The 24,617-nt window shown below is 45.5% G+C and overlaps 1 protein-coding gene across 1 annotated transcript in view; it reads left to right on the forward strand.

Moving 5' to 3' along the window:
- The window catches only part of LOC120927350 (lysophospholipid acyltransferase 2-like), a 92,094-nt gene that overhangs the window by 55,647 nt on the left and 11,830 nt on the right, over positions 1-24,617 (forward strand). Inside the window, exons 9-11 of the mRNA XM_040337951.1 lie at positions 3,336-3,439; positions 7,692-7,756; positions 15,481-15,613. Coding sequence (XP_040193885.1) covers positions 3,336-3,439; positions 7,692-7,756; positions 15,481-15,613 — 302 coding nt within the window. The remainder of the gene's footprint in view (positions 1-3,335; positions 3,440-7,691; positions 7,757-15,480; positions 15,614-24,617) is intronic.

Genomic DNA, 24,617 nt, shown 5'->3' on the forward strand with positions numbered 1-24,617 from the left:
GGACTGCCACTCATCCCAACTCCCTGCCAGCACTGCCACTCATCCCAACTCCCTGCCAGCACTGCCACTCATCCCAACTCCCTGCCAGCACTGCCACTCATCCCAACTCCCTGCCAGCACTGCCACTCATCCCAACTCCCTGCCAGCACTGCCACTCATCCAATTCCCCCCCACCAAGGAGTAAGAGAAGGAATAAAAATAGAGAATGCATTTTTAAGGGAGAGGAAAAGAGCGGGAGGAACAAAGAAAAAGGGAGCGAAAAAACAATAAAGATGGCTAGAGAGAGGGATGGGGGAAAAAACAAGAAATTAGGATAGAGAGAGATAAAAGGGAAAAAACTAGAACACAGAGAAAGTCTAGTACATCCTAAAATGTACCATAAGGGGTTTTAATACTGTACGAGTGGAAGGGACTCGGGGAGCACTAAATGTCCATGGGTTAGGGGCATAAAGTACTAGTCTTGCCTTGGGTGCGAACAACCCACGCTACGAAAATATATTTACCGTTAGGGGTCCCCACAACTTGGGAAATTTTATCAAGGGGTCACTGCATTAGAAAGGTGGAGAACCACTGCTTTAGACCAGGTAAGGCTGTCAGTCTCCCCTTTATTGAAATACATTGAAAATACAGCAATAGAAGACTGGCACTATTGAGCAGCAACAAGCTGCCTTTGTTGATCTAGCAATGGTCTAAGGTTATCAGTGGTGTAGCCCAAGGTTCCGTTTTGGGACCCTTACTTTATAATATCTTCATAAATGATATTGGGTCTGGGATTAAAAGTACCATTTCAGTCTTTGCAGATGACACCAAGCTATGCAGTGGAATAACGTCCTTACAGGATGTCTCCAATTTACAAGCCAATGCTCTGTCTAATTGGGCGACTATGTGGCAGATGAGGTTTAATGTTGATAAATGTAAACTTATGCAATTGGGGGCTAAGAATATGCATGCATCATACATACTAGGGGGAGTACAACTGGAGAAATCCGTAGTAGAGAAGGATCTGGGGGTTTTGGTAGATCATAAACGTAAATAATCACATGCAATGCCAAGCTGCGGTTTCCAAAGCGAGGCAAAGTCCTTTTTTTTTTAAGAGAGGTATGGACTCCAGGGAGAGAGATCATTTTTGCCCCTGTACAAAACCTTTATGGAAGAGTGGCAAGAAGAAAGCCATTGTTGTTAGAAAATTATAAGAAGTCCAGCTTGCAGTTTGCTAGGAGCCATGTGGAGGACACAGAAAACATGTGGAAGAAGGTGCTCTGGTCAGATGGGACCAAAATTTAACTATTTGGCCAAAAAACAAAATGCTGTGTGTCACACTGCGCATCACTCTGAACACACCATCTCACCATGAAACATGGTGGTGGCAGCATCATGTTATGGTGATACTTTTCTTCAGCAGGGACAGGGAAGCTTTTCAGAGTTGATGGGAAGATGGATGGAGCCAAATACAGGGCAGTCTAAAGCCCCATACACACGATCGGACTTCTAACTGACTTTTCTGTTTTTTTTCCCCCTAATGGCGTTGTCCGTGAACTTGGTATGCATACACGCGGTAGAACTTTTCCAGCCAACAAACTTACTACGTGTTTTTTCTGCTCTTTACCGCCACCCTTTGGGCAACTTGTGCTATTGTTATCTGATCTTTAACATTGTTTCTGAGCATGCGTGTTTGTACTTTAGTCCGATGGACTTGTGTACACACGATCGGATTTGCTCCATCGGACATTTGTTGCCGGAAAGTTTGTCTGTTCACACAGCGAATATTTGTCCAATGAAAAAGCGAAAAAGTTTGTCCGATGGAGCGTACACGCGGTCGGATTGTCTGCAAAAACAGGTCCGTCGAAGGTTTGTTGTCAAAAAGTCAGATCGTGTGTACGGGCCTTTAGAATGGCCCAGTCAAAATCCAGACCTGAAACCAATTGAGAATCTGTAGTAAAAATTGCTGTTCACAGACGCTCTCCATCCAATATGACAGGGATGGAGCTATTTTGCAAAGAAGAATGGGCAAAAATGTCACTCTCTAGATGTGCAAAGCTGGTAGAGATCCCCAAAAAGACTTGCAGCTATAATTGCAGTGAAAGCTTGTTCTACAAAGTATTGACTCAGGGGGGCTGAATACAAATGCATGCCACACTTTTCTTATATTTTTTTTGTAAAAAAAAAATTGAAAACCATTTATCATTTTCCTTCCACTTCACAATTATGTGCCACTTTGTGTTGGTCTATTATTCAAAATCCCAATAGAATACATTTACATTTTTGGTTGTAGCATGACAAAATGTGCAAAATTTCAAGGGGTATGAATACTTTTACAAGGCACTATATAAGGGGTCTATATAGTGAACTTGGTGTTGAGTTATTCACTTTCCGGTCAACACAGGACAAGGGGGCACTCTCTACGTCTAGAGGAAAAGAGATTTCATCTCCAAATACGGTAAGGTTTTTTCACAGTAATGCCGCATACACACCATCACTTTATGTGATGAAAAAAATGACATTTTCTGTGAAGTAAAAAACGACGTTTTTGAAACTTCAATTTTCAAAGACGAAGTTGCCTACACACCATCGTTTTTTCACAATGTTCTAGCAAAGCGAGGTTACGTTCACCACGTTTTTCAATTGAAGCTCGCTTCATAACTAGCTTCTGGGCATGCGCGGGTGTAAAAACGTCGTTTTAAACGTCGTGTTTTGCTACACACGGTCAATTTCTGTGAAGTAAAAAACGACGTTTTGAGAAACGACACATAAAATTGAAGCATGCTTCAATTTTTTTTTGTCGTTTTTCACAAGACATAAAACAACGTTTTCCCCCACACACGGTCATTTAAAGTGACGTTTTTAAAAACGTCGTTTTTTTTCATCACATAAAGTGATGGTGTGTACGCGGCATAAGAGCTGTGAAAATGTGGAACAGACTCCCTCCAGATGTAGTTCTGACCAGCTCAGTAGAGTGCTTTAATAAAAGCCTAGATTCTTTCCTAAGTGTACATGTATAATTGGGTACTGACAGTTATAGGTACAGTTGATCCGGGGGAAATCTGGTTGCCTCTTAGGTGGATCAGGAAGCAAATTGGATCATGCTTTGCTGGATCAACTGGGGGTATAGGATTGTGTATATGGGATTGTATGATATTATTTTTTATTTATTTATTTTTATGGTTTTTATGGTTGAACTAGGTGTACTATGTAACTATGCAACTAGCTAAAGAATACGTGGTCTCACTTCTTTAATTTTCTACAATATTGGAAATAAAATGTATAAATATAATGTGTGTGTGTGTGTGTGTGTATATAGATATATATACATTTTTTATTTACTTTTTTGTCTTTAGCGGATGCCATAAACAACGCAGCTGGCTTTGGGTTTAATGGAATCTCTGACGATGGAAAGGAGAGATGGGATATGTTGACCAACCTAAATATATTAAGAATTGAGGTGAGAATATCCCAAATAGGTACACTAGGGAAAGTATTAAAATATAAACTGCTTAACCTCCCTGGCGGTAAACCCGAGCGTGACTCGGGGTTGGTTTTCAATGTTAGGATCGGTAACCCCGAGTCACGCTCGGGGTGGACGTGCAGAGTGTGCAGCGGCGCGGCTTACCTTCTCGCTGGATCCACAGGCAAGTTACTTACCTTGTCCTGGATCCAGCGATGCCACCCCGCTGTGTGAGCGAGCGGGACCTCCTCGCTCGATTCACAGTCTCCCCGTGTGCCGCCGATCTCCGTTCCCTGCGACGTTACGACGCACGGGAGCGGAGAGCGGCGCCAAATTCAAAAAAGTAAACAAACACTTTACATACAGTATACTGTAATCTTATAGATTACAGTACTGTATGTAAAAAATACACACCCCCCTTGTCCCTAGTGGTCTGCCCAGTGCCCTACATGTACTTTTATAAAAAAAAAAAATGTAATTTCTGCCTAAAAACTGTAGATTGTCCAAAAGTGTCCCTTTATGTCAAAAATGGTTTTAGATCAGCTAGAAAACAGCGATAATAAATTATAATCACTTGCAGAAATGTGCGATAGCGATTTGTGGGGAAATTCGTCATAAAAAAAAAAATAATGACAGCGACAATTCTGCAACTGAGCACATTTCAGTGATTTTGAGTTGATTACATTATTGAATAATTTTTATTATAATTATATTATTATTTGTTATAATTATTTATAATTATTTATTATATTATAATTTATAATTTTGTTTTAAAAAAAAAATCATACCCGGGATGCCTACAAGACTCTTGCTTGGTCAGATTTAAGTGAGTTATTTCAAAAAATTACAGGCCTACAGTATAAAACGCCAAATTTCCTTGCAAAATAATTGTACCGCTTTTGGTACGTAATTCCAGACAGAATCATACCGCCAGGGAGGTTAAATAAATTAAATGTAAAAAATCTCTCGCGCTACTAGTGAGTAGATGAAAAATGTGAGGGAATAAAAACACAAAAGCTGCTAAATCTAATAGTGTTCACCATACAAATAAAAAATAAATGAATAAAAGAATGATTTTCGCTAAAGTTGAATAAATACAAACAAACTTCTCACCGTGCAATGTGGTGATTAAGTGCTATCTGAGCAATGACAAAACGGCTTCTATATTAAATAGACCCGTGAGATGATCAAATATACAAAAGTGATCCAATATAAATATAAAGTGCTGCTGTGCAAAAAAAAATGCAATAACTGCAAATAGTGCAAATAAACTACAAACAGTGCAAAAAACTGTAAAAACGTGCTGGCCGTGCCCAAAAAATTGCACCAATGTACACAGTGTATAAATGGTTCAATAATGCAATGATGCAATGTGCAAAAACTGAGTTAATGTCCCATATAATTTATGAAAGGGTAGGTCCTCCAATTATCTTCAAGTTCTTTAACTGTAATATTGAACCATGGTGTCTCTCCTTCGCCAGTCTCTCAGAACTCTCACCTTACAGATATAAAAAGCAGGCACATCAATACTGCCATAACTCCCACCATATAGGTGTTTGGATGCAAAGATAGATACGACACTGCTTTTCTCCTTTAACACCCACGATCGCTCCGTCATGCAGCAGGTCACTGAAAGAGGGGAGGGGGAAGTGGGAGGGAGAGGGAGAAAACTCCAAACCGTGCCCAGGAATAAGCAAGGAGAGGAGACTCCAATGGTGTAGTATTTTAAATAAAAGCTTTAATATAAACACACATATGTATGGACTCTTACAATGTATAAAGTTAAAGCAAGCCTGTAAGGGTAAAACCGCAGTGTGTATACACTGTCTTACTGTTCCTTCCGCTTCCTCCGATCTGCACTGGCCTCAGTCTCCCTACGGCGTTATGTCACACACCTCGTGACTTCTTCAGGGGAGTCCCCTTCTTCCCCTGAAGAAGTCACGAGGTGCAGTTTGTAGTTTATTTGCACTATTTGCAGTTATTGCATTTTTTTTGTACAGCAGCATATTTATATTGGATCACTTTTGTATATTTGATCATCTCACGGGTCTATTTAATATATAAGCCGTTTTGTCATTGCTCAGATAGCACTTAATCACCACATTGCACGGTGAGAAGTTTGTTTGTATTTATTCAACTTTAGCGCAAAATCATTCTTTTATTCATTTGCTTAAATAAATTATGGCTCATTTTTATTTATTAATTAACAGTTTCTCTTCTATCAATAACATACCGTACCTTTCTGCACGTTGGTGAAAGTCTCCTTGGAGATTAGACTAATAATGAGTAGCTAAAAAGTCAAGATAGGTGTGCAATAGGAAGCTTTTGCAATTAGCCAAAAAAGCTTTATTCTTTATTGTTTTTCAGAAAGTAGGAAATCTCTTTTATGTAAAAAAAACTGTAACTTTGATGTTTGATTGGACAGGTCCAAAACGCATGACAAGTCACACACTATTGTTTGCAATGAAACTGTTCAAATCGGTACGATGCAGACTTTTTTGGTGCCGCACTGATTTGAAAAATAAGTTTCTTGCTGAGGTGGACAGTCAGCAGAACTTCCTTTTGTAAGTGAAGTTCCGCTTTAGGGTAAGAGTTGTGAAAAAACTTCAACAGGACCTAATTCTAGCCAATTCAATTAACAATGGTAGATGTGTTTCTAAATGAACAAAGAATAACTGGCTATTAATATTTATAAATAAAATAAAAGAGATCAGGAAGGGTTTTTTTTTCCTGTAAGAGCAAATCAGACAAAGCTTTATGAAGGAATCAACTGTGGGGTTATGGTTCTAAGGATAAAAGGTTTTGGCTGTAATTTTGTTGAACTTGATGGATATATGTATTTTTTTTAATACTTTATGGAACCATGTAACTTATCATTCTTACATACCATTTTTCCCTGAATGATTAGTTCACTTTTAAAGAGGTTGTAAACCCTTACAAACCACTTTTACCTACAGGTAAGCCTAGATTAAGGCTTACCTGTAGGTACAATAAATATCTTCTAAACCTACACGGTTTAGGAGATATTTGCAGAAAAGACTGCACCGATGTCTATGGCGCGTGGCGCAAGCGCACTGAGCGTGCCGCTAGTGAAGGCGATCATGCTGTCACTGCCGGCTCCCACACGCATGCGCGGAAGTGGTGTCATCGCTGCTCCGGCCAGTCACAGCGCTGGAGCAGCGATACCCGGAAATCACTCCAGGTATCATAGCGGCGACGAAGGAGGTGAACGAGGGTCCGCTGCGGGGGCTTCGATCTCAGGTAAGTAATTCATAATGAGCTAATATGCATATTAGCTCATTATGCCTTTCTCTTGCAGGGTGTGGTTTTTTTTTTTTTTTTTTGGTGAGGGTTTACTTCCTCTTTAACAAAACACTTTCTATGCAGATAAGAGACAACTATAGATAAAAACAAACTGTGCAGCTTTAACAAAACTTGAATAATGCCCATTATTTAGGTCTAGGCCGTTTACATATCTCATGGAGCCCGCCGCGGCCCACTGGGCATATGCTCGGTATGCCCTATGGCCCAATCCGGGCCTGGTGTGGAGAGGCTCAGTAGAACTTTGAAATATATTTTTTTAATAAAGGAGATGGGAAAGGGGTATTGTAAAAATAGTTCTTCTTTAAATTTTCTGGGATAGTGATAGGTTTACATTAAAGCAGAGGTCTGTCCACCGCTGCAAAAATTTAAAAGCCAGCAGCTACACATACTGTAGCTGCTGACTTTTAATAATAGGACACTTACCTGTACTATGTACGGTGCCGTCAACGACTGACACTCCTGGGAGGTATCCGCTCACCACTCCCCCCGAAAGGTGCCAAATGTAGCACCGGAGGGGGGAAGGAGACAAATGAGCGAAAGTTCCACTTTTGGGTGGAACTCCGCTTTAAATGCCTAGTTTATTCCTTATATGTTATTTTTGTTTAACTAGTGTTTGGGTTTAGTATTTGGGTTCAGCTTGGTCACTAGGCAGGAACACTGTCACATGACAGAGGGGTGACTAGGAGCTGACACCAGGTGATTTGGTGCCATCTACAATGGAGGAAGGAGTGGGCGTGTTTGGAGACACAATCAGTAGGTTGGGTGTCTTTTCACAGGCACATGCACTTGCATAGTTACAGTGTCTCTTTAAATGAATATGTTATGTGTACAGTGTATGTATAATTACGTTTTGCTAAGTTTACTGTGTTTATAGTTACTGTATACATGTCATCCTATTGTGTTCTTTGTATGTTTTTCATTGTAGACATCTACTAGCTTCAAAATGTTTATTGACAACTGGAACATTCAAACAGCAGTGTGGTTAAAAGAGTTAAGTATTGGCCTCCGAATGAATTATATTAATAGTCACTGTGGAAACAAAGCTCTAATAGATCAGCAGGTTATTCTACGACTCCCAGTTCCTACAGAGTAATACCTCCTACATTTAGTATATAGAATTACATGAACTTAGTTCAGTCGATCAGCTGGGAAATCTTGGCTTGCATCAGAAAAATAATACTCTTTGGTTCCAAGTGTCATTTTACATATATATTTAAATGGTGACCGATTCCTGGGGCATATTTATAAAAGCCCTAGAAAATCCCAAAACATTCACCAGTCTGGATCTGCCTGCACTAGTGATCACATTTGTAATTGGCAAACATGATTCTAAGGGCTGCTCAACCTAGCAAAGAAAGTACACCTGTAAAAATGTGCTTCCCTTGGAAGATATTGGTGCCTGGGGCAGCCCTAGTTTTAGGAGGGGTATTAAAGTGGTATTAAACCCAAAAGCAAACATTTAGTATATTGCAGCTAGCTTAGCAATTCTAAGGCCTCGTACACACGACCGAGTTACTCGTCGGGCGAAACACATCGTTTTCCTCGTTGAGTTCCTTGCTTGTCGAGAAACTCGACAAGCTTGCTTTGCGTACACACTGTCAAGACAAAATCTCCTCGTTCTCAAACGCGGCGACATACAACACATACAACGGCAGGGGAAGTTCGATTCCACTGGCTAAACTCTTGGGGCTGCTTTTGCTAATCTCATGTGTTTGCGTGTTAAGTAAAAGTTTGTTAAGATACGATTTGCACTTTTCAGTCTGTTACAGCTTGAAAAATGTGTTATTTCCATTACAAATGCTACTTTTACTCCCCTCTCATACTTTATTCTGAGCAAGCGCAGGTTTCTTAGCATACACACGCTCGAGTTTCTCGTCGAAAACCAGCCCGTCGAGGAACTTGACGAACCAATTTGAGACAAATAGAGAACTTGCTCTCTTTTTGGCTCGTCGAGTTTCTCGACAGTTTCCGTGACGAAAATGTACACACGACCGGTTTCCTCGGCAAAAAAATATCTCCCAGCAAGTTTTTTGCTAGTTTTTGCCGAGAAACTCGGTCGTGTGTACAAGGCCTTAGATCTGATGGCTGCATTAGCTTGTTTCCTTTGTCTTTCAACAGGACAAGCTATTCTTCAGATGTAGCACTTAGGCCTCGTACACACCAGCGGATCTGTCCGCTGAAAACGGTCCGCCGGACCGTTTTCAGCGGACACGTCCGCTGCCGGATTTCTGTCTGATGGTTGTACACACCATCAGACAGAAATCCGCGTGGACACGATATGCGGTGACGTGGCCGCGCCGTCGCCGCAACGATGACGCGGCTACGTGCGCGGCCCTGGAAGGTTAATGCTTCCACGCATGCGTCGAATCACTTCGACGCATGCGAGGGCTTTCGTCCGTCGGACCAGTTTCAGCGGACATGTTCGGTCGTGTGTACGGGGCCTAAGAGTGGTGAGTCAACCCATTTTTACACCAACAGGGGTGCTTTAAATGGCCAGTTATATATACAGTATCTTACAAAAGTGAGTACACCCCTCCTTTTTTATAAAAATGTTATATCTTTTCTTGTGACAAAACTGAAGAAATTATGCTTTGCTACAATGTAAAGTAGTGAGTGTACAGCTTGAATAACAGTGAGAATTTGCTGTCCCCTCAACACACAGCCATTAATGTCTAAACTGCTGGCAACAAAAGTGAGTACACCCCTAAGTGAAATTGTCCAAATTGGGCCCAAAGTGTCAATATTTTGTGTGGCCACCATTATTTTCCAGCACTGCCTTAACACTCTTGGGCATGGAGTTCACCAGAGCTTCACAGGTTGCCACTGGAGTCTTCTTCCACTCCTCCATGACGACATCACAGAGCTGGTGGATGTTAGAGACCTTGCGCTCCTCCACCTTCCGCTTAAGGATGCCCCACAGATGCTCAATAGTGTTCAGGTCTGGAGACATACTTGGCCAGTCTATCACCTTTACCCTCAGATTCTTTAGCAAGGCAGTGGTCGTGTTGGAGGTTTGTTTGGGGTCGTTATGTTGGAATACTGCCCTGCGGCCCAGTCTCCGAAAGGAAGGGGGTCATGCTTTGCTTCAGTATGTTACAGTACATGTTGGCATTCATGGTTCCTTCAATGAACTGTAGCTCCCCAGTGTCGGCAGCACTCATGCAGCCCCAGACTATGACACTCCCATCACCATGGTAGAAAAAATGTATATTTTTCTGGACAGCCGCACTCCAATCGTTGCCTTTATTGGTAAAATCAAAAACAGCACTACAAGCCACAGCACAGTTTGTTTGCCAACTCCCACCACCATGCCTGACTGTAGGCAAGACACACTTGTCTTTGTCCTCCTTGCCTAGTTGCCTCCACACACGCCTAACATCATCTAAACCAGGGGTAATGAATTAAAATTCACTGAGGTCCGGTCAGCAAAATTTTCTTCCAGCAGGGGTCCGAACATCATGTCATTACCCGTTGCGCCTTTTCGCATGTGCCAAACCGCATGTTGCTGCCGCACTATTTTGGAAAAGACGTCAAGGACGTCTTTCCCCAGTTTTTTTGCGGGCAGTGCAGCCCATTAAAAAGGGCTGACCTACCCACGACATATGCACATGTACAGATCTGAACCCATTCTTACATCAGCATCCTCAGTCCCCAGTGCACATCAGAGCCCTCTTGAGGAGTGTCCTCAGGTCCTCCTTTATATCTCCCCCCTCCACAGTAATGTTCTCAGACTACCTTGACACTAACCCCCCCGCCAGTACTGTCCTTTGCCCCAATTTACATTATCCCCCCTCATTACTATCTTCAGCCCCCTTCACATTACTGTCCTCATTGCCCCCACATCACAGTCCTCAGCCTCCCCCCTGTCATGTCCACATCTCCCACCCTGTAATATCCACATCTCCCCCCATACATCACAGTCCGCTCAGCCTCCCTCCCCCCCCACCCTAATGTCCTCAGCCCACCACATGACAGCCCTCAACAACTCCACTTTAATGTCCTCAGCGAGTTATCTTTTTCCGCTTTCCAGACCAGTGTCCTCACTCCCTGTAACTCAGAGGCATAACTAGAACCATCTGGGCCCCGGTGCAGGGAACCATAAAGGCCCCCCTGATCTCTGGTCCCGGGGCCCTTTCCAATGATCATGGTGTCCGTTTTGTCCCATGTGAAAGGGCCCTAAGGGGGAGTTCTGTGGATTGTAATATAAAGGGGAACTCTGATGTAAGGGGTGCTCTGGGAACCGATATAAGGGGGTCTCTACTCACCAAAGCCCTCACTTATATCAGAATCCCCCTTTACATTACAGTCCACGGAGCTCTCCCTTACATTGGTGTGCTCAGAGGCTGGCGAGATAAGAGAAAGCCTCCATCATAGATGGAGGCTTGGGTCAGTGGTGGTGCGCCCGGTCGCTGCCCCCTCTCTCCAACCACCCCCCTCTATCACCAATAGATAGATTCATGCAATGCATGAATCTATCAATGGCCGCCGCCGACACCCCCTATTCTTGGCACTCGCAGTTCCCCCTGCTGTGTTAGAAAAGAGAATAAATATAAGGTAGCATGGAGGAAACCACTGCTGCCCCCCTCCATCCAGAACTGTCCCGCCTCCTGCTGTCGGCTCTGTGTGAGGATTACAGAGACGGCAGGGGGAAGAAAAGGCTGCTAAATGGCGGGGGGGCATTGTGCCCGCCCGCCGTCTGCCCTACTGAGACAGGGTAAGTGCCGGGCAGACAGCGGTAGGGGGGGCACAGTGGGAGCATTCGATGGGCACAGTGGGAGCGTTTGATGGGGCACAGTGGGAGCGTTTGATGGGGCACAGTGGGAGCGTTTGATGGGGCACATTGGCTGCGTTTGATGGTACAGTGAGGCTGCAATTGATGGGGGGGGGGGGTTTTCAGTTTATTTGAGCACCAGCTGCCATTGACTTGGGCAGTGGAGTTCTGCCACTGTGGTCAGCAAGCAGGCCTACTCACCTGTGCTATACATACACATAGGCTGACAGAGCATGCTGGGGCTTGTAGTGCACCATACCAGGGAAATCCCAGCAGGCTGCTGTGTTGGTAGAGGGGTACTAGAGGTGACAACAGACTCTCTCTTCATGACTGACCCACCTGTGAGCTGCTTTCTTTTCAATCACTGAGAGGTTTGAAGGAAGGAAGAAAGGCTGTCCTGGAGAGCTGTGGATCCCCTATTGTGGAGGGTTGCAATCTTTCATCCACTATCTATCTAGCTGCAGGCTGCTGAACTTTCCCTTTGCAAGGCACGGAGCTGCCAGGGATTGGATGTGGGCGGGGCTGCTGGTGCACACAGGAGGAGAAGCTCCTGCTCTCTCTATCTCCTCTCCTGTCTGAGTGTCCGGAGGAGGAGGGGGGTGGGCTGTCAGTGCGAGGTCTTGGCAGTGTGACAGAGAGTAGACGCTCTCTGCTCATAACTGCAGCCAGCAACAATGGAGCGATATCCCGGTCTCCTGAGGGCCCCCCGCAGTGAGGGAACTACAGAGCCACTGCAACTTTGCCCCCTCACTCACCTTGCATAGACCGAAGATCGGAGGGAGGCACGGCATAGCTCCGATGGAGGGCGGGTGTTGTAAGATGATGATTGGTTGCTAAGACTGCCCTTCATCCTAGCAGCCAATCACCTGCTTGTTTACCTCCGGCAACTCCGCCCTGCATCCAGAACTGTCCCGCCTCCTCCTGTCGGCTCTGTGTGAGGATTACAGAGACGGCAGGGGAAAGAAAAGGCTGCTAAATGGCGGTACCGCGGCGGGCCGCATAAGAGAGTGAGGCGGTCCGCATTTGGCCCGCGGTCCGCCATTTAGTGATGCCCGATCTAAACCAAATAAGTTTATCTTGGTCTCATCAGACCACAGGACATGGTTCCAGTAATCCCTATCCTTAGTCTGCTTGTCTTCAGCAAACTGTTTGTGGGCTTTCTTGTGTATCATCTTCAGAAGAGGCTTCCTTCTGGAACTAAAGCCATGCAGACCAATTTGATACAGTGTGCGGTAGGAGTGCGCATCTTTACTGGTCTCACGATTAGATTAGATTACGATTATCTGGTAAGCGATTTGATTCCGCGATGCATCACGATGCTTCACGATTACCGACGAGCTCCCACTTCCGCTTGGGCCGCCTAGGTGTCCCTTCCTCCCTGAGATCTTCTGGGACACATCACATGTCCCAGAAGATTGCCCGGCTATGCAGGACAGCGCAGTGAAACATGCGCACCCAGCTGTGAAGCTGCAATCTGTCACAGCCGGATGCCTACAGTAGCATTGCCAGGACAGTTGGGGGAGAGAATAGAGGGTTCGGGTGGCCATGTTGCTGGATTGTGGGACAGGAGAGTGTCTTTCTGCGCACACTTGTGGAATGGCGACTACGGTACCTAAAAATCTCCATAGGCGACGCTTTAAAAAAAAATAACGGTTACCAGGTTAGAGTTACAGAGGAGGTCTAGTGCTAGAATTATTTATCTTGCTCTGACGATCGCTGCGATACCTTACATGTGTGATTTGAACACATATGCAGGCGTATGTGTTTTCTCACGGGGACAGGGGCGTTTTACATTGTGTTTAAAAAAAAAATGTTCGATCACTTTTATTGCTGTCACAAGGAATGTAAACATCCCTTGTGACAGTAATAGGTGGTGACAGGTACTCTTTATGGGGTGATCGGGGACCCCCGATCCCTCCCTTGCACTTCAAAGTATTCAGATCGCTGAAAACGGCGATTCTGAATACTGTAATTTTTTAAAAAAAACTGGCGTCATTGGCAGCCGAGTAAAGCAGAAGTGACATTGTGACGACGCTTCCGTGTTTACATTCAGACTGGAACGAAGCCGGCGTTTCGCTCCAGTCTGTCTCTAGCCGCTGGAGGTAGTGGCTCGCGGATCAGGTTTCCCGGTGGGACGGGAGGCCCACTCAGAGCGGCGGAAGGCGGCGGGAGGGATAATGTCCCCTCCTGCTCCTCCAGGATAACAACCGAGCGGCTTTTAGCCGCATCGGTTGTTATCACTGGAAAGCTGACCGCCCGCTCTAAAAATGGTACCGGGATGATGCCTGCAATCAATTTTTGGGGTTGCATGCATCGGAATCGCATCGGGGACACCTGAATCGCGATGCACCGATGTGTCGATTAATTTCGGCACCCCTAGTGTGTGGCGTATGGTCTGAGCACTGACAAGCTGACCCCCCGCCCCTTCAACCTCTGCAGCAAATCTGGCAGCACTCATACGTCTATTTCTCAAAGGCAACCTCTGGATATAACGCTGAGCATGTGCACTCAACTTCTTGCCTGTTCTGAGTTGAACCTGTCCTGTTATACTGCTGTATGGTCTTGGCCGCCATGCTGCAGCTCAGTTTCAGGGTCTTGGCAATCTTCTTATAGCCTAGGCCAGGGATAAGCAATTAGCGGACCTCCAGCTGTTGCCAAACTACAAGTCCCATCATGCCTCTGCCTCTGGGTGTCATGCTTGATGCTGTCAGAGTCTCGCTATGCCTCATGGGACTTGTAGTTTGGTAACATCTGGAGGTCCACTAATTGCATATCCCTGGCCTAGGCCATCTTTATGTAGAGCAACAATTCTTTTTTTCAGATCCTCAGAGCTCTTTGCTATGAGGTGCCATGTTGAACTTCCAGTGACCAGTATGAGAGAGTGAGAGCGATAACACCAAATTTAACACACCTGCTCCCCATTCACACCTGAGACCTTGTAACACTAATGAGTCACATGACATCGGGGAGGAAACATGGCTAATTGGGCCCAATTTGGACATTTTCACTTAGGGGTGTACTCACTTTTGTTGCCAGCGGTTTAGACATTAATGGCTGTGTATTGAGTTATTTTGAGGGGACAGCAAATGTACACTGTTATACAAGCTGTACACTCACTACTTTACATTGTAGCAAAGTGTCACATGAAAAGATATAATAAAATAGTTACAAAAATGTGAAGGGTGTACTCACTTTTGTGAGATAATGTGTGTGTGTGTGGAATTATTTTTGTTGTTGCTATAACTGCTTTAAAAGTGTGAGCTTGAGTTTGGCTTCAATTTGTTAGTGTACCTAAATCTGGAAGTATATCCAACACTCTCCTCCCCCAAGATTAACAATGCTGCTGTCCAAAGGTGTCCCTGTGCTCCTTCATCCAGAGTGTAGGCACTCCAATACAGGAGGCGTGTTACTGGGCAGATCACCAGGGATGAATACAGAGGGGTAAAAAAGCCTAAGAAAAGAAAGCTAATGCAGCCACCACACATCTAAGGATTGGTAGGCTGCTATGTATTACATTTTGGGGTTTGAGTTTATTACTGCATTGAGTAATTTTCTCATTTAGTTATAATAAAATTCTAAAAACCTAGCCTGCTCCCCATCGATTGGCACTTTAGGCATATGGGCTGGTATCCACTTAGATGCAGGGCAAGGAATATGTTGGACCCCTATAGGTACTAGCTCTTGTATTCCATAATATTAGGTACTGTAAATGCTTAATAACAGAATCCCCAAAAAATAAAGGACCCTCTTAAAAAAAAAGATAAGTTGTAAGCACTAATGAGAACTTGCTTGTATGGGATGATTGGTTTTCTCTATTGAAAGGAGAATACATTGATGCAAGTTGCAGTGGTCACTAGCAAGGTTCATTCCTGTAGAAGAACTACTGTGGCTCATGTTTGGCTGACCTAACCATCCCCTTTTTGTGCTTGATTTTCTCATTTAGGGTGTGTTATGACCGAAGTCCATACAACCCACTGTTGTCCACTTTTGTGCTGTCAGCAGCTTGGCATGGTGTACATCCAGGATATTACTGCACATTTCTCACTGCTGTGCCCATCACCTTAGCAGCCCGTAGGGTAAGTCATATAATAGCTTGATCAATTATGAAGTTACAAATTACATGAAAACCCAAACAACATGACAAAATGAAAGCACTGTGTATTTTTAAACAATTGCAATTTTTAAAATATATATATTTTTTACCATTCTTCATCCTTTGTTGCATCTTATTTACTGCAGCCAATTTCTGTACAGGCACTCCATCAATGACTGGGTGGCATTAATCAGAGCAGTTCTTATGACGGTAACAATAGTTGACCATTCCATGCATTAGGGTTAAAATTGTAGAATTCGCTGAGTATGCAATGAACATAGTCCATTTTTTGTAAAAATTGTGTACAATTAAACTTTTACCAGGTTTTTAGAAGTGGCTTCTCTCCACTCCCATTTTTTAGGCTGCTTCAGGGTTTCAGTGTAATTTTAAGGCCCCTTTCACACGGGCGCCTCCGCGTAACGGGTCCCGCTTGCTCAGTGGGGGATCTCTCTGTTGATCCCCGCTTAGCAGGCGGATGAAAGGTCCTGTCTGCTCCGCTGTGCAAAGCAGACACGGACCCAGTTCCGCTCTCTATGGGGAAATCGGATGGAAACAAACCGCCTGTACGTTTTCATCCGATCCGCCAGATGGATGGAAAATAGGATTACCATCCACTTGGATTTGGCAGGCAGAAATAATTATAAAGGGCCAGATCCTCATAGCGAGTACGCCGGCATATCTACTGATACGCCGGCGTACTTTCAAATTACCTGCGTCGTATCTTTAGTTTGAATCCTCAAACCAAGATACGACGGCTTCTGGGTTCGATCCGACAGGCGTACGGCTTTGTACGTCTTCGGATCGTAGATGCAATACTTCGGCGTCCGCTGGGTGGAGTTCGCAACGTTTTCCGCGTTGGGTATGCAAATTAACTTTTTCCGATGATCCACAAATGTACGCGCGGCCGTCGCATTCTCTTACGTCATCTCTAGTTGGCTTTTTCCGGCGTATAGTTAAAGCTGCTATTTTGCGGCGTATAGATAGACTTGCCATGTTAAGTATGGCCGTCGTTCCCGCGTCGAAATTTGAATTTTTTTTTTTTTGCGTAAGTCGTCTGTGAATAGGGATGGACGTAAGTCACGTCTAAGTTAAAAAAATTATGTCGTTGCGACGTCATTTCGCACAAAGCACGGCGGGAAATTTCGAAACGGAGCATGCGCAGTTCAATCGGGGACTGAATCACGCCCCCTGAATTCCGCCGCCAAAAATACACTACGCCGCCGTAACTTACGGCGCAAAATCTTCCTGGATTCGACTTAAAGCCAGGTAAGATACGGCGGCGTAGCGTATCTCTGATACGCTGCGCCTATCTAAATGTATGTGAATCTGGCCCATAATGTCCGCTGACATCTGCCACTCATAGAGGAGACTGCAAGGTCAGATCAGGTCTGACTGACAGGTGAACCTGATCGGACAACCCGTGTGAAAGGGCCCTAATTGTCCTCTGCTGCACAGCATTGATGCAGTCATTTTTCAGAACAGAAACGTATCAGTAATAAGCATTATATATGGGCCTGTTTTGGCATTGTACTGGATCATTTATAGAAAATCAAGGATTTCCAAAAGGCACCAACATCCTATATTATATTTGAAAAAAAGAAAGGAGCAAGATTGACTTGGGAGGTGCCAACATTACACTGCAGCATAATGCATTCCTAGAAAAGAGCAAAGAAAAAAGGAGAGGCCCCATATATACTTCCACTTCATAAGATCCATGTGTACAAAGAAACTGGGGAATGGTAACTTGTAGAGTGTACATAATATATAAAAATTTACAGGCATATAATGGGAAATTATGTACATGCTAGTTTCACCTAGATTCCAAACCTTTGCCACCTGTAAATACAAGATGAAGAGATAGCATGCTATATAGTGAGGCTGAGTGATTGCAAACAACATATTAAGATAACTGCATATAGGGAGCACAAAGTCATGCTGAGAGGAAGTCACAAGGTTTCTACATAGTATGGCCTGATACCGTGTGATCAGAGGCTGGAGGGATACATTGCAGACTGCAGAAAAGCATTTAAAGGTAACATTTTGTGGAATTCACATAAAGCAAACAGGAACCCTCCCGTAAAACATAGTGGTCTTACGCTCCTGCCTACCACTTTGATCCCCAAATTCTGAAAGTCATTATCTGCATTGCACATTAAACATGTTTTCCTCAGGTCTGGTGATACGATGGTCAAGAAGCAAATACAACTTTATGGCAAATAAGTCAAACACAAGGCCCAAGAAAACGAATCTGGCTCTCCAGGTCATTTCATTTGACCCTCACACCTCTACTGCAGCTGTCACAACCCCATCATTGTTGCTCTCACCTTGTCTCAGCAGTCAGCAGCAGAGAGGAGAACAGAACTCCTCCACCAGATCCTGCACTTCTCCATGCAGCTGGCATCTGCCGCCCCCCCCCCCCCCCCCTTCCACATCTCAGCAGTCGGTAGCACAAAGGAAGACAGAACTCCTAATACAGATCTTGCACCTCTATGTGCAGCCACAGCACCCCCTCCTCTCCGCCTCCCCTGGACTCAGCATTCAGCAGACTCTGGTCCTCCTTCAGACCCTGCACTTTCTGCGTTCCAACTCCACCCCTGCAAGAAAAGAGTTTGACACCCCTGCTCTATGGGATGGGGAGTGAGCATGCATGTTTGCTCTATACCTAGAAACTTCGATTTCAAACAGAGCTTGTATAGGATTGGGGAGGTGGCAGGAGTGATAAAAGTATTGTGTGGTGTAGAAGGGTAGTGTTGTAGGAACTTACCTTGCTTTGTGTGACCACCAGACAGGTAAAATCGTTAGGTAATCTTGCTAGTTAATAGTTGTCCTTCAATGGGCCATAGTGTAGAACAGTGAGTGGAAACAGATAATTCGGGTACCTGCTGTGGTTCTTTATGACATCACACGAAGCAAAAAAAAAAGTCTGCTTCCTTTATGTAGTTTAGACCAAAAAAAAAAGTGAGGTCACTTCATAATCTATAACCAGCTGTTGGTAATGTCTGCAGGCTCATATAGACCAAATCATTGATTGTAGCATCAAGCCAGTATTCACTGAACTAAAACAAGGCCAAAATTAAAATAATTTCTCATTTGTTGCTCTGGTTACTGCATTTTCCATATAATGCTTTGCTCAGTGCAATATTATTTTATATACCCAAAAAAGAGGGGAATTTACTAAGACTGGAGCAGCCAATATCTGGAACAGCTGTGCATGGAAACCAGTCAGCTTTTAGTTTTCATTTTCAAAGCTTTAACCACTTCCCGCCCGTCCTATAGCAGAATGACGGCCGGGTGGTCATTGCGTTATTCTGACTGGACGTCATATGACGTTCAGCAGGATAACAGCCGCCGTGCGCCCGTGGGGGCGCGCATCGCGGCGATCGGTGATGCAGTGTGTCAGTCTGAAGCTTTTTACCACGTGCTCAGCCATGTCCAATCACGGCTGATCACGATGTAAACAGGAAGAGCCCTTGATCGGCTTTTCCTCACTCGCGTCTGACAGACGCGAGCAGAGGAGAGCCGATCGGCTGCTCTCCTAACAGGGGAGGTCTGCGCTGATTGTTTATCAGTGCAGCCCCCCTCGGATGCCCGCCCAAGACCACCAGGATGCCGGAATGGACCACCAGGGATGGCCACCCCACTAATCCACCAGGTATGCCACCTAGACCACCAGGGAAATGCCAGTCTGTGCCCAGGCAGCTGCCAATCAGTGCCTATCCAAAATGCCTACCAGTGCCACAAGGGACGCATATCAGTGACGCATATCAGTGCCCATCAGTGCCACATATCAGTGCCCAGCAGTGCCACTCATGAGTACCCATCAGTGCAGCCTTTTAGTGCCCATCAGTGTCGCCTATCAGTGCCCATCAGTGCCGCCTATCAATGCCCATCAGTGCTGCATATCAAGCCCACGGAACGGAAAACATTTTTTTCAAAGTTTTCGTTTTTATTTTTTTTTGTTTAGCAAAAAATTAAAACCGCAGGGGTGATTAAATACCACCAAAAGAAAGCTCTATTTGTGTAAAAATTATAAAAATTCTGTTTGGGTACAGTGTAGCTTGACCGCACAATTGTAATTTAAACAGCGACAGTGCTGAATGCTAAAAATTGGATTGGGTAGGAAAAGGGGTAAGTGCCTGGTTTGAAGTGGTTAAAGCAGTGGCGGCTGGTGCTCAAAATTTTTGGGGGGGCGCAAACAAATGAAAAAAAAAAACATCAATTGCAGCCTCACTGTACCCATCAATTGCCACCACTGTGCCCATCAAACGTGGCCACTGTGCCGTAAAATTGTCGCCACTGTGCCATGCCATCAAACGCAGCCACTGTGCCATGCCATCAAACGCAGCCACTGTGCCATCAATTGTCACCACTGTGCCATGCCAAACGCAGCCACTGTGCCATCAATTGTCGCCACTGTGCCCATCAATTGTCGCCACTGTGCCATGCCAAACGCAGCCATTGTGCCATCAATTGTCGCCACTGTGCCATGCCAAATGCAGCCACTGTGCCATGCCATTGTCGCCACTGTGCCCATCAATTCTCGCCACTGTTCCATGCCATTGTCGCCACTGTGCCCATCAATTGTCGCCACTGTGCCATGCCAAATGCAGCCACTGTGCCATGCCATTGTCACCACTGTGCCATGCCATTGTTGCCACTGTGCCATGCCAATTGCAGCCACTGTGCCCATTAATTGTCGCCACTGTGCTATTCCATTGTTGCCACTGTGCCATGCCATTGTGCCCCCTCAAAAACCTCCAGATTGCTTCCGCCCCCCTGTCTCCCGGCACTTACCTTTCTCGGATCAGCCATCCTCCCTCCGCGCTCCCTCGATGTCTTCTCCCTAGTCCCGCCCTCGATGTCGCTTCAGCCAATCAGGTTACCGGTAACCAGAACCGGTGAACCTGATTGGCTGAGACGCCTGTTAGTCTTATCTAAGGAACGCACCACCCGTACGTCCCATAGATACGTTTCTGGGAGCCGGAGGGCTGTACTCGGAAAGCCTATCAGAGCCGCTGGCTCTGATAGGCACTTCCGCACAGCCAACCAGCTGCCGTTATTCAGGTGGCCGGCGCTCGCAACAATAACATAGATTCATGCAATGCATGAATCTATGTTATTATCAGTGGCGGTGCGAGAGCCAGAGGGGGCGGCGCTCCAGCGCCCTCTAAAGATGCACCGCCACTGGGTTAAAGAGGAACTTCTAAAAAAAAAAAATCTGTAGCTGCTGACTTTTAATAAACAGACTTGTCCAGGAGTCCAGTGCACTGCACATCTGCCCATTTAGAATGGTCCCGCAGTCGCCTGGGACGTGTGATGTGTCCCAGGAAGGTGGGGGGGGGGTAATTTCCACTCTGCACACCTAGGCAAGCAGAGCAGAAGTGAGTGGATACCTGTCAGAAATGGGTACCAGGACTTCCGTTTCCGGGACGGTGGTGTGAGCATGGAGGAGTGAACACGCGTTAGCGAGGAGAGCCTGAAGTCCAGGGTGCGCTGAAGCAGGAGAGCGGCAGATCAGAGATCCGAGACCCCTCTCCCTCCACGGAGAGCCGCTGTGAGTAGGGGAAGAGAGCGGCACTTAACAGAGGTCCCTGACAGCTGATGTCGCGGCGGCGAGGAAAGAGCCAAGGAGGACGTGCAGGAGGTGTCCAAGCCCCCAGCCACTCGTACATCACTCGTTATATGACAGTGAGAAGGGGGGCTGAACAACAGGAGGACGCCGGGGGAAGTAGCGCTCTGAGGAGGGAATCACTGACCGAGAGGTCCCTTAAAGCTGCAGCAGTAACTTTGAGCACATCTATACCTGTCTCCGCGGCGGTAGAAGGACAACAGCTGATCGCTGGTGGGGGGTGTGTTGTCGCCTCAGGACCTGTCCTTATCCCGGCCGCTGCAGTAGACAAAGCTCTGAACGTCATAGGAGACCGGGACCGTGCGGGGGAGATTGAAAGACCACCAGCGGAGGAGCAGACAGAGGTGGAAATAGATTCAACGGCTTGGAATAGAGGTACTTCACCATTTTCTGCTGCGACAAGGTCAGTGGGGCCGGGAATTGATGACAAAGTAGCGGGGGATGTGACTGTGGGATCCAGTGAGCAAACAAGGACACTATTTACACTGGCTGGAATGTCTGCACCCTTCATACCCCCTGCCCTCCCTTCATCTTTAACCCAGAGAGAGAAGAGTGTACTAAGTGGTGCTATACTAAGTACTAAGGGGAGTGAACATCTATCAGATGAGCTTAAGCAGCCTAGCACACAGAGCACACAAAGTATGTGGGACACAGGGAATGCATCTGAACCAGAGCTGATACCAGACATGCAACAGTTAAGCAGGCTTATCCAGGCTCTCCCATCCAAAGACGACATCCAGAAAATGTTAATGTCAATGACGAGTACCCTGAAAGAAGAGTTGGAAGAGATCCGGGTGAAAGTGGGGGTGGGGGAGCAAAAAGTGGGCATACTGGAGGAGCAACAAGTGGTCGTGGACTATAGACTGGGTGTGCTAGAGGAGAAGTGTGAGAAACAGCAGCAGCAGTTGGTAAGATTGCAATTAAACGCAGAGGAGGCAGACAACAGAAGCAGGAGGAATAATCTGCGAATAAAAGGAATACCAGAAAGCTTTGAGGGGGGGGGCGTTAAGGGAAGCGGCTTTGGCCATTTTCAATAAAATTTAAAAAAAAAGCCCAGACTCCCCCCTTGAATTAGACAGGGTCCATAAGGTCCCTACAACACGGAACCCAGACCAGACCAACCCTTGCGATGTGTTATGCAGGATTCACTTTTTTAGAGAAAAAGAAGAAATTCTTAGGGAAGCGTGGAAAGAAGGAACGGTGATGTGGGAGGGGTCGAATATACAGATATTCCCGGATTTGTGCTGGCAAACCAAAGCCCGACGGCGGATGTTAAGACCCCTACTAGAGCACATACGTGGTCAAGGAGCCATATATAGATGGGGGTTTCCACTGGCTGTCAACGTGAAGAAGGAAGGAAGGAACTTTAATTTAAGAGAACCTTCCCAGCTCCCAGCGCTATTCGAATTTCTGGGGTCAGCACCAATTGTAGTCTCTAACTGGCTAGATCTGCCGGCGGCAGCTGAAAGAGACATTAGATGAAGGGGTGGGAGGGAAGGACAGAAGGGGTAAGATCGCAGCGGACCATAGAAGATATGGGGGAACCCCCCCCCCTTTTTTGTAGAGAGAGAGAGAGAAAGAGGAGAAGGAGAAACCGATGGAAGAATGATTTTTTTTTTTTTTCCCCCTCCCCCTTTTTTTTTTTTTTTTTTGGAGGTCTTTTTTTTTTTTTTTTTTTTTGTGTTTTTCTTTTTGGGGATTACCCAGACTTGGACTAGGGATGATGATAATATTTCTCCCGGTGAAGGATATAATTTAAGAGAGCAATTCTCTGGTGGGCTGGGCTGGACCCCACCTCTCAAATGTGTATAGATTTATGGATGCTTCCTTCTCCCTGGGACTGGTTTATTATGGCCCTATGGCCCTATTAGGGGTACAGTTAAATGAAATAGGAGGATCTAAAAATATAGGAGGGTTGGTAGGCTAGCACTCCTAGACCTGCTCATGGGGTAGGAGGGATAGGGGTTGGGGGTGGGGGGGGGGGGGTCTCACTAATTCATTAATTCACTAACGTCACTATGTCACTACCTCTAGATCCGATGGATCAAGGATCAGAGAAGATATGAGATAAGCTACACAAAGGTATACAGGGAGTACTATTAAGGGTAAATAGGGGTGTGTGGAAGTTGAGAATCTGGGGAAGGGAAGGGAAGGGAAGGGAATGGGGGGGTTCTCTCTTTTTTTTTTTTTTGGGGGGGGGGTCTTTTTTTTTTTTTTTTTTGGTAAATATTTGATGGAATTTTCAGTAATATTTGTAATATTTGTGGGGATACAGTTAAGAGGGTGGGGGGGGGGGCAAGTGGGGTCACGATAAAATATTGATATATTGACACATGGACACTAAAGGTCAAACAGGCCATGACACCTATTTAGAAGTATGACACAGGGGAGAGGGGTAAGGGTAGAGGGTATTGGGGGAGGTATAGGGAGAGGTAAGGGGAGGTAGGGAGAGCGGGGTCTGGAGGTAACGAGGGCCTAATAAGAGGATCTAATGGGAAAATGGGAAGAGAGAACAAAGAAGAGTTGGGACAGGAAAAGATGGAAATGATGGCGGGAGGGGGGAGTAAAATATAAGGAGAAACATGCTAACATGCTAACAGATTAAAGAAGTGGAAGAGAGAGAGTTGGGGGGGAGGGGGGAGCTCAGAAGGAGGCCTGTAGGTTTTTTTTTTTTTTTTTTTGGGGGGGTGGAAAGGGGAAAGAAGAGAATAGACCTCTAACTGGTTAGACCGTGAGACAGAGATTTTTATGTCTAAATAGGTTTATGTATGTCTATATATTTTTATGTTGGATTATGTTTAATGTTTTAAGGTCTATAGGGAGAGGGGGGGTACCCCATCTTGTGTGCAGAGTTTATAGTAGACAAGAAATGGGGGGGAGGGGAAAGGGATCTTATGGGTGAATTCAGGGAGGCGCACCCGGACCTATAGTAAGGCTTGATTCTCCTCGGTGCTCACACACCTTAGCCCACTAAAGCGTCTCTCCTCCGTGTGGAGGGAAGTCGGAGACGCTCATATATATTTTTTTTTTTTTTTTTGATTTGTCCTCTCTGGGATCCTAGGGGATCAACCGGATTGGAGGACTAAGGAGACTTTTTTTTTTTTTTTTTCTTTCTCTCCCTCTCTTCCTCCTCCTCGCCTCCCTATTTTTTCCCTTCCTCTCCGGGGGGGATTCTCTTGCCCACCGCCCTTTTATCTACTTATTGGGCCCCTTTGATACCTCTACTGGTGTCCCAAAGAGTCACGTGACTGAGACGCCAAAATGGCAAGGATTAATCTGATGTCTTATAATGTGAAAGGGCTAAATAACCCTGAGAAAAGATCTAAATTGCTAGCAGAATTATGGAGACTAAAGACAC

Source organism: Rana temporaria, chromosome 2 (genome assembly GCF_905171775.1).
Source record: "Rana temporaria chromosome 2, aRanTem1.1, whole genome shotgun sequence".
NCBI lineage: Eukaryota > Metazoa > Chordata > Amphibia > Anura > Ranidae > Rana > Rana temporaria.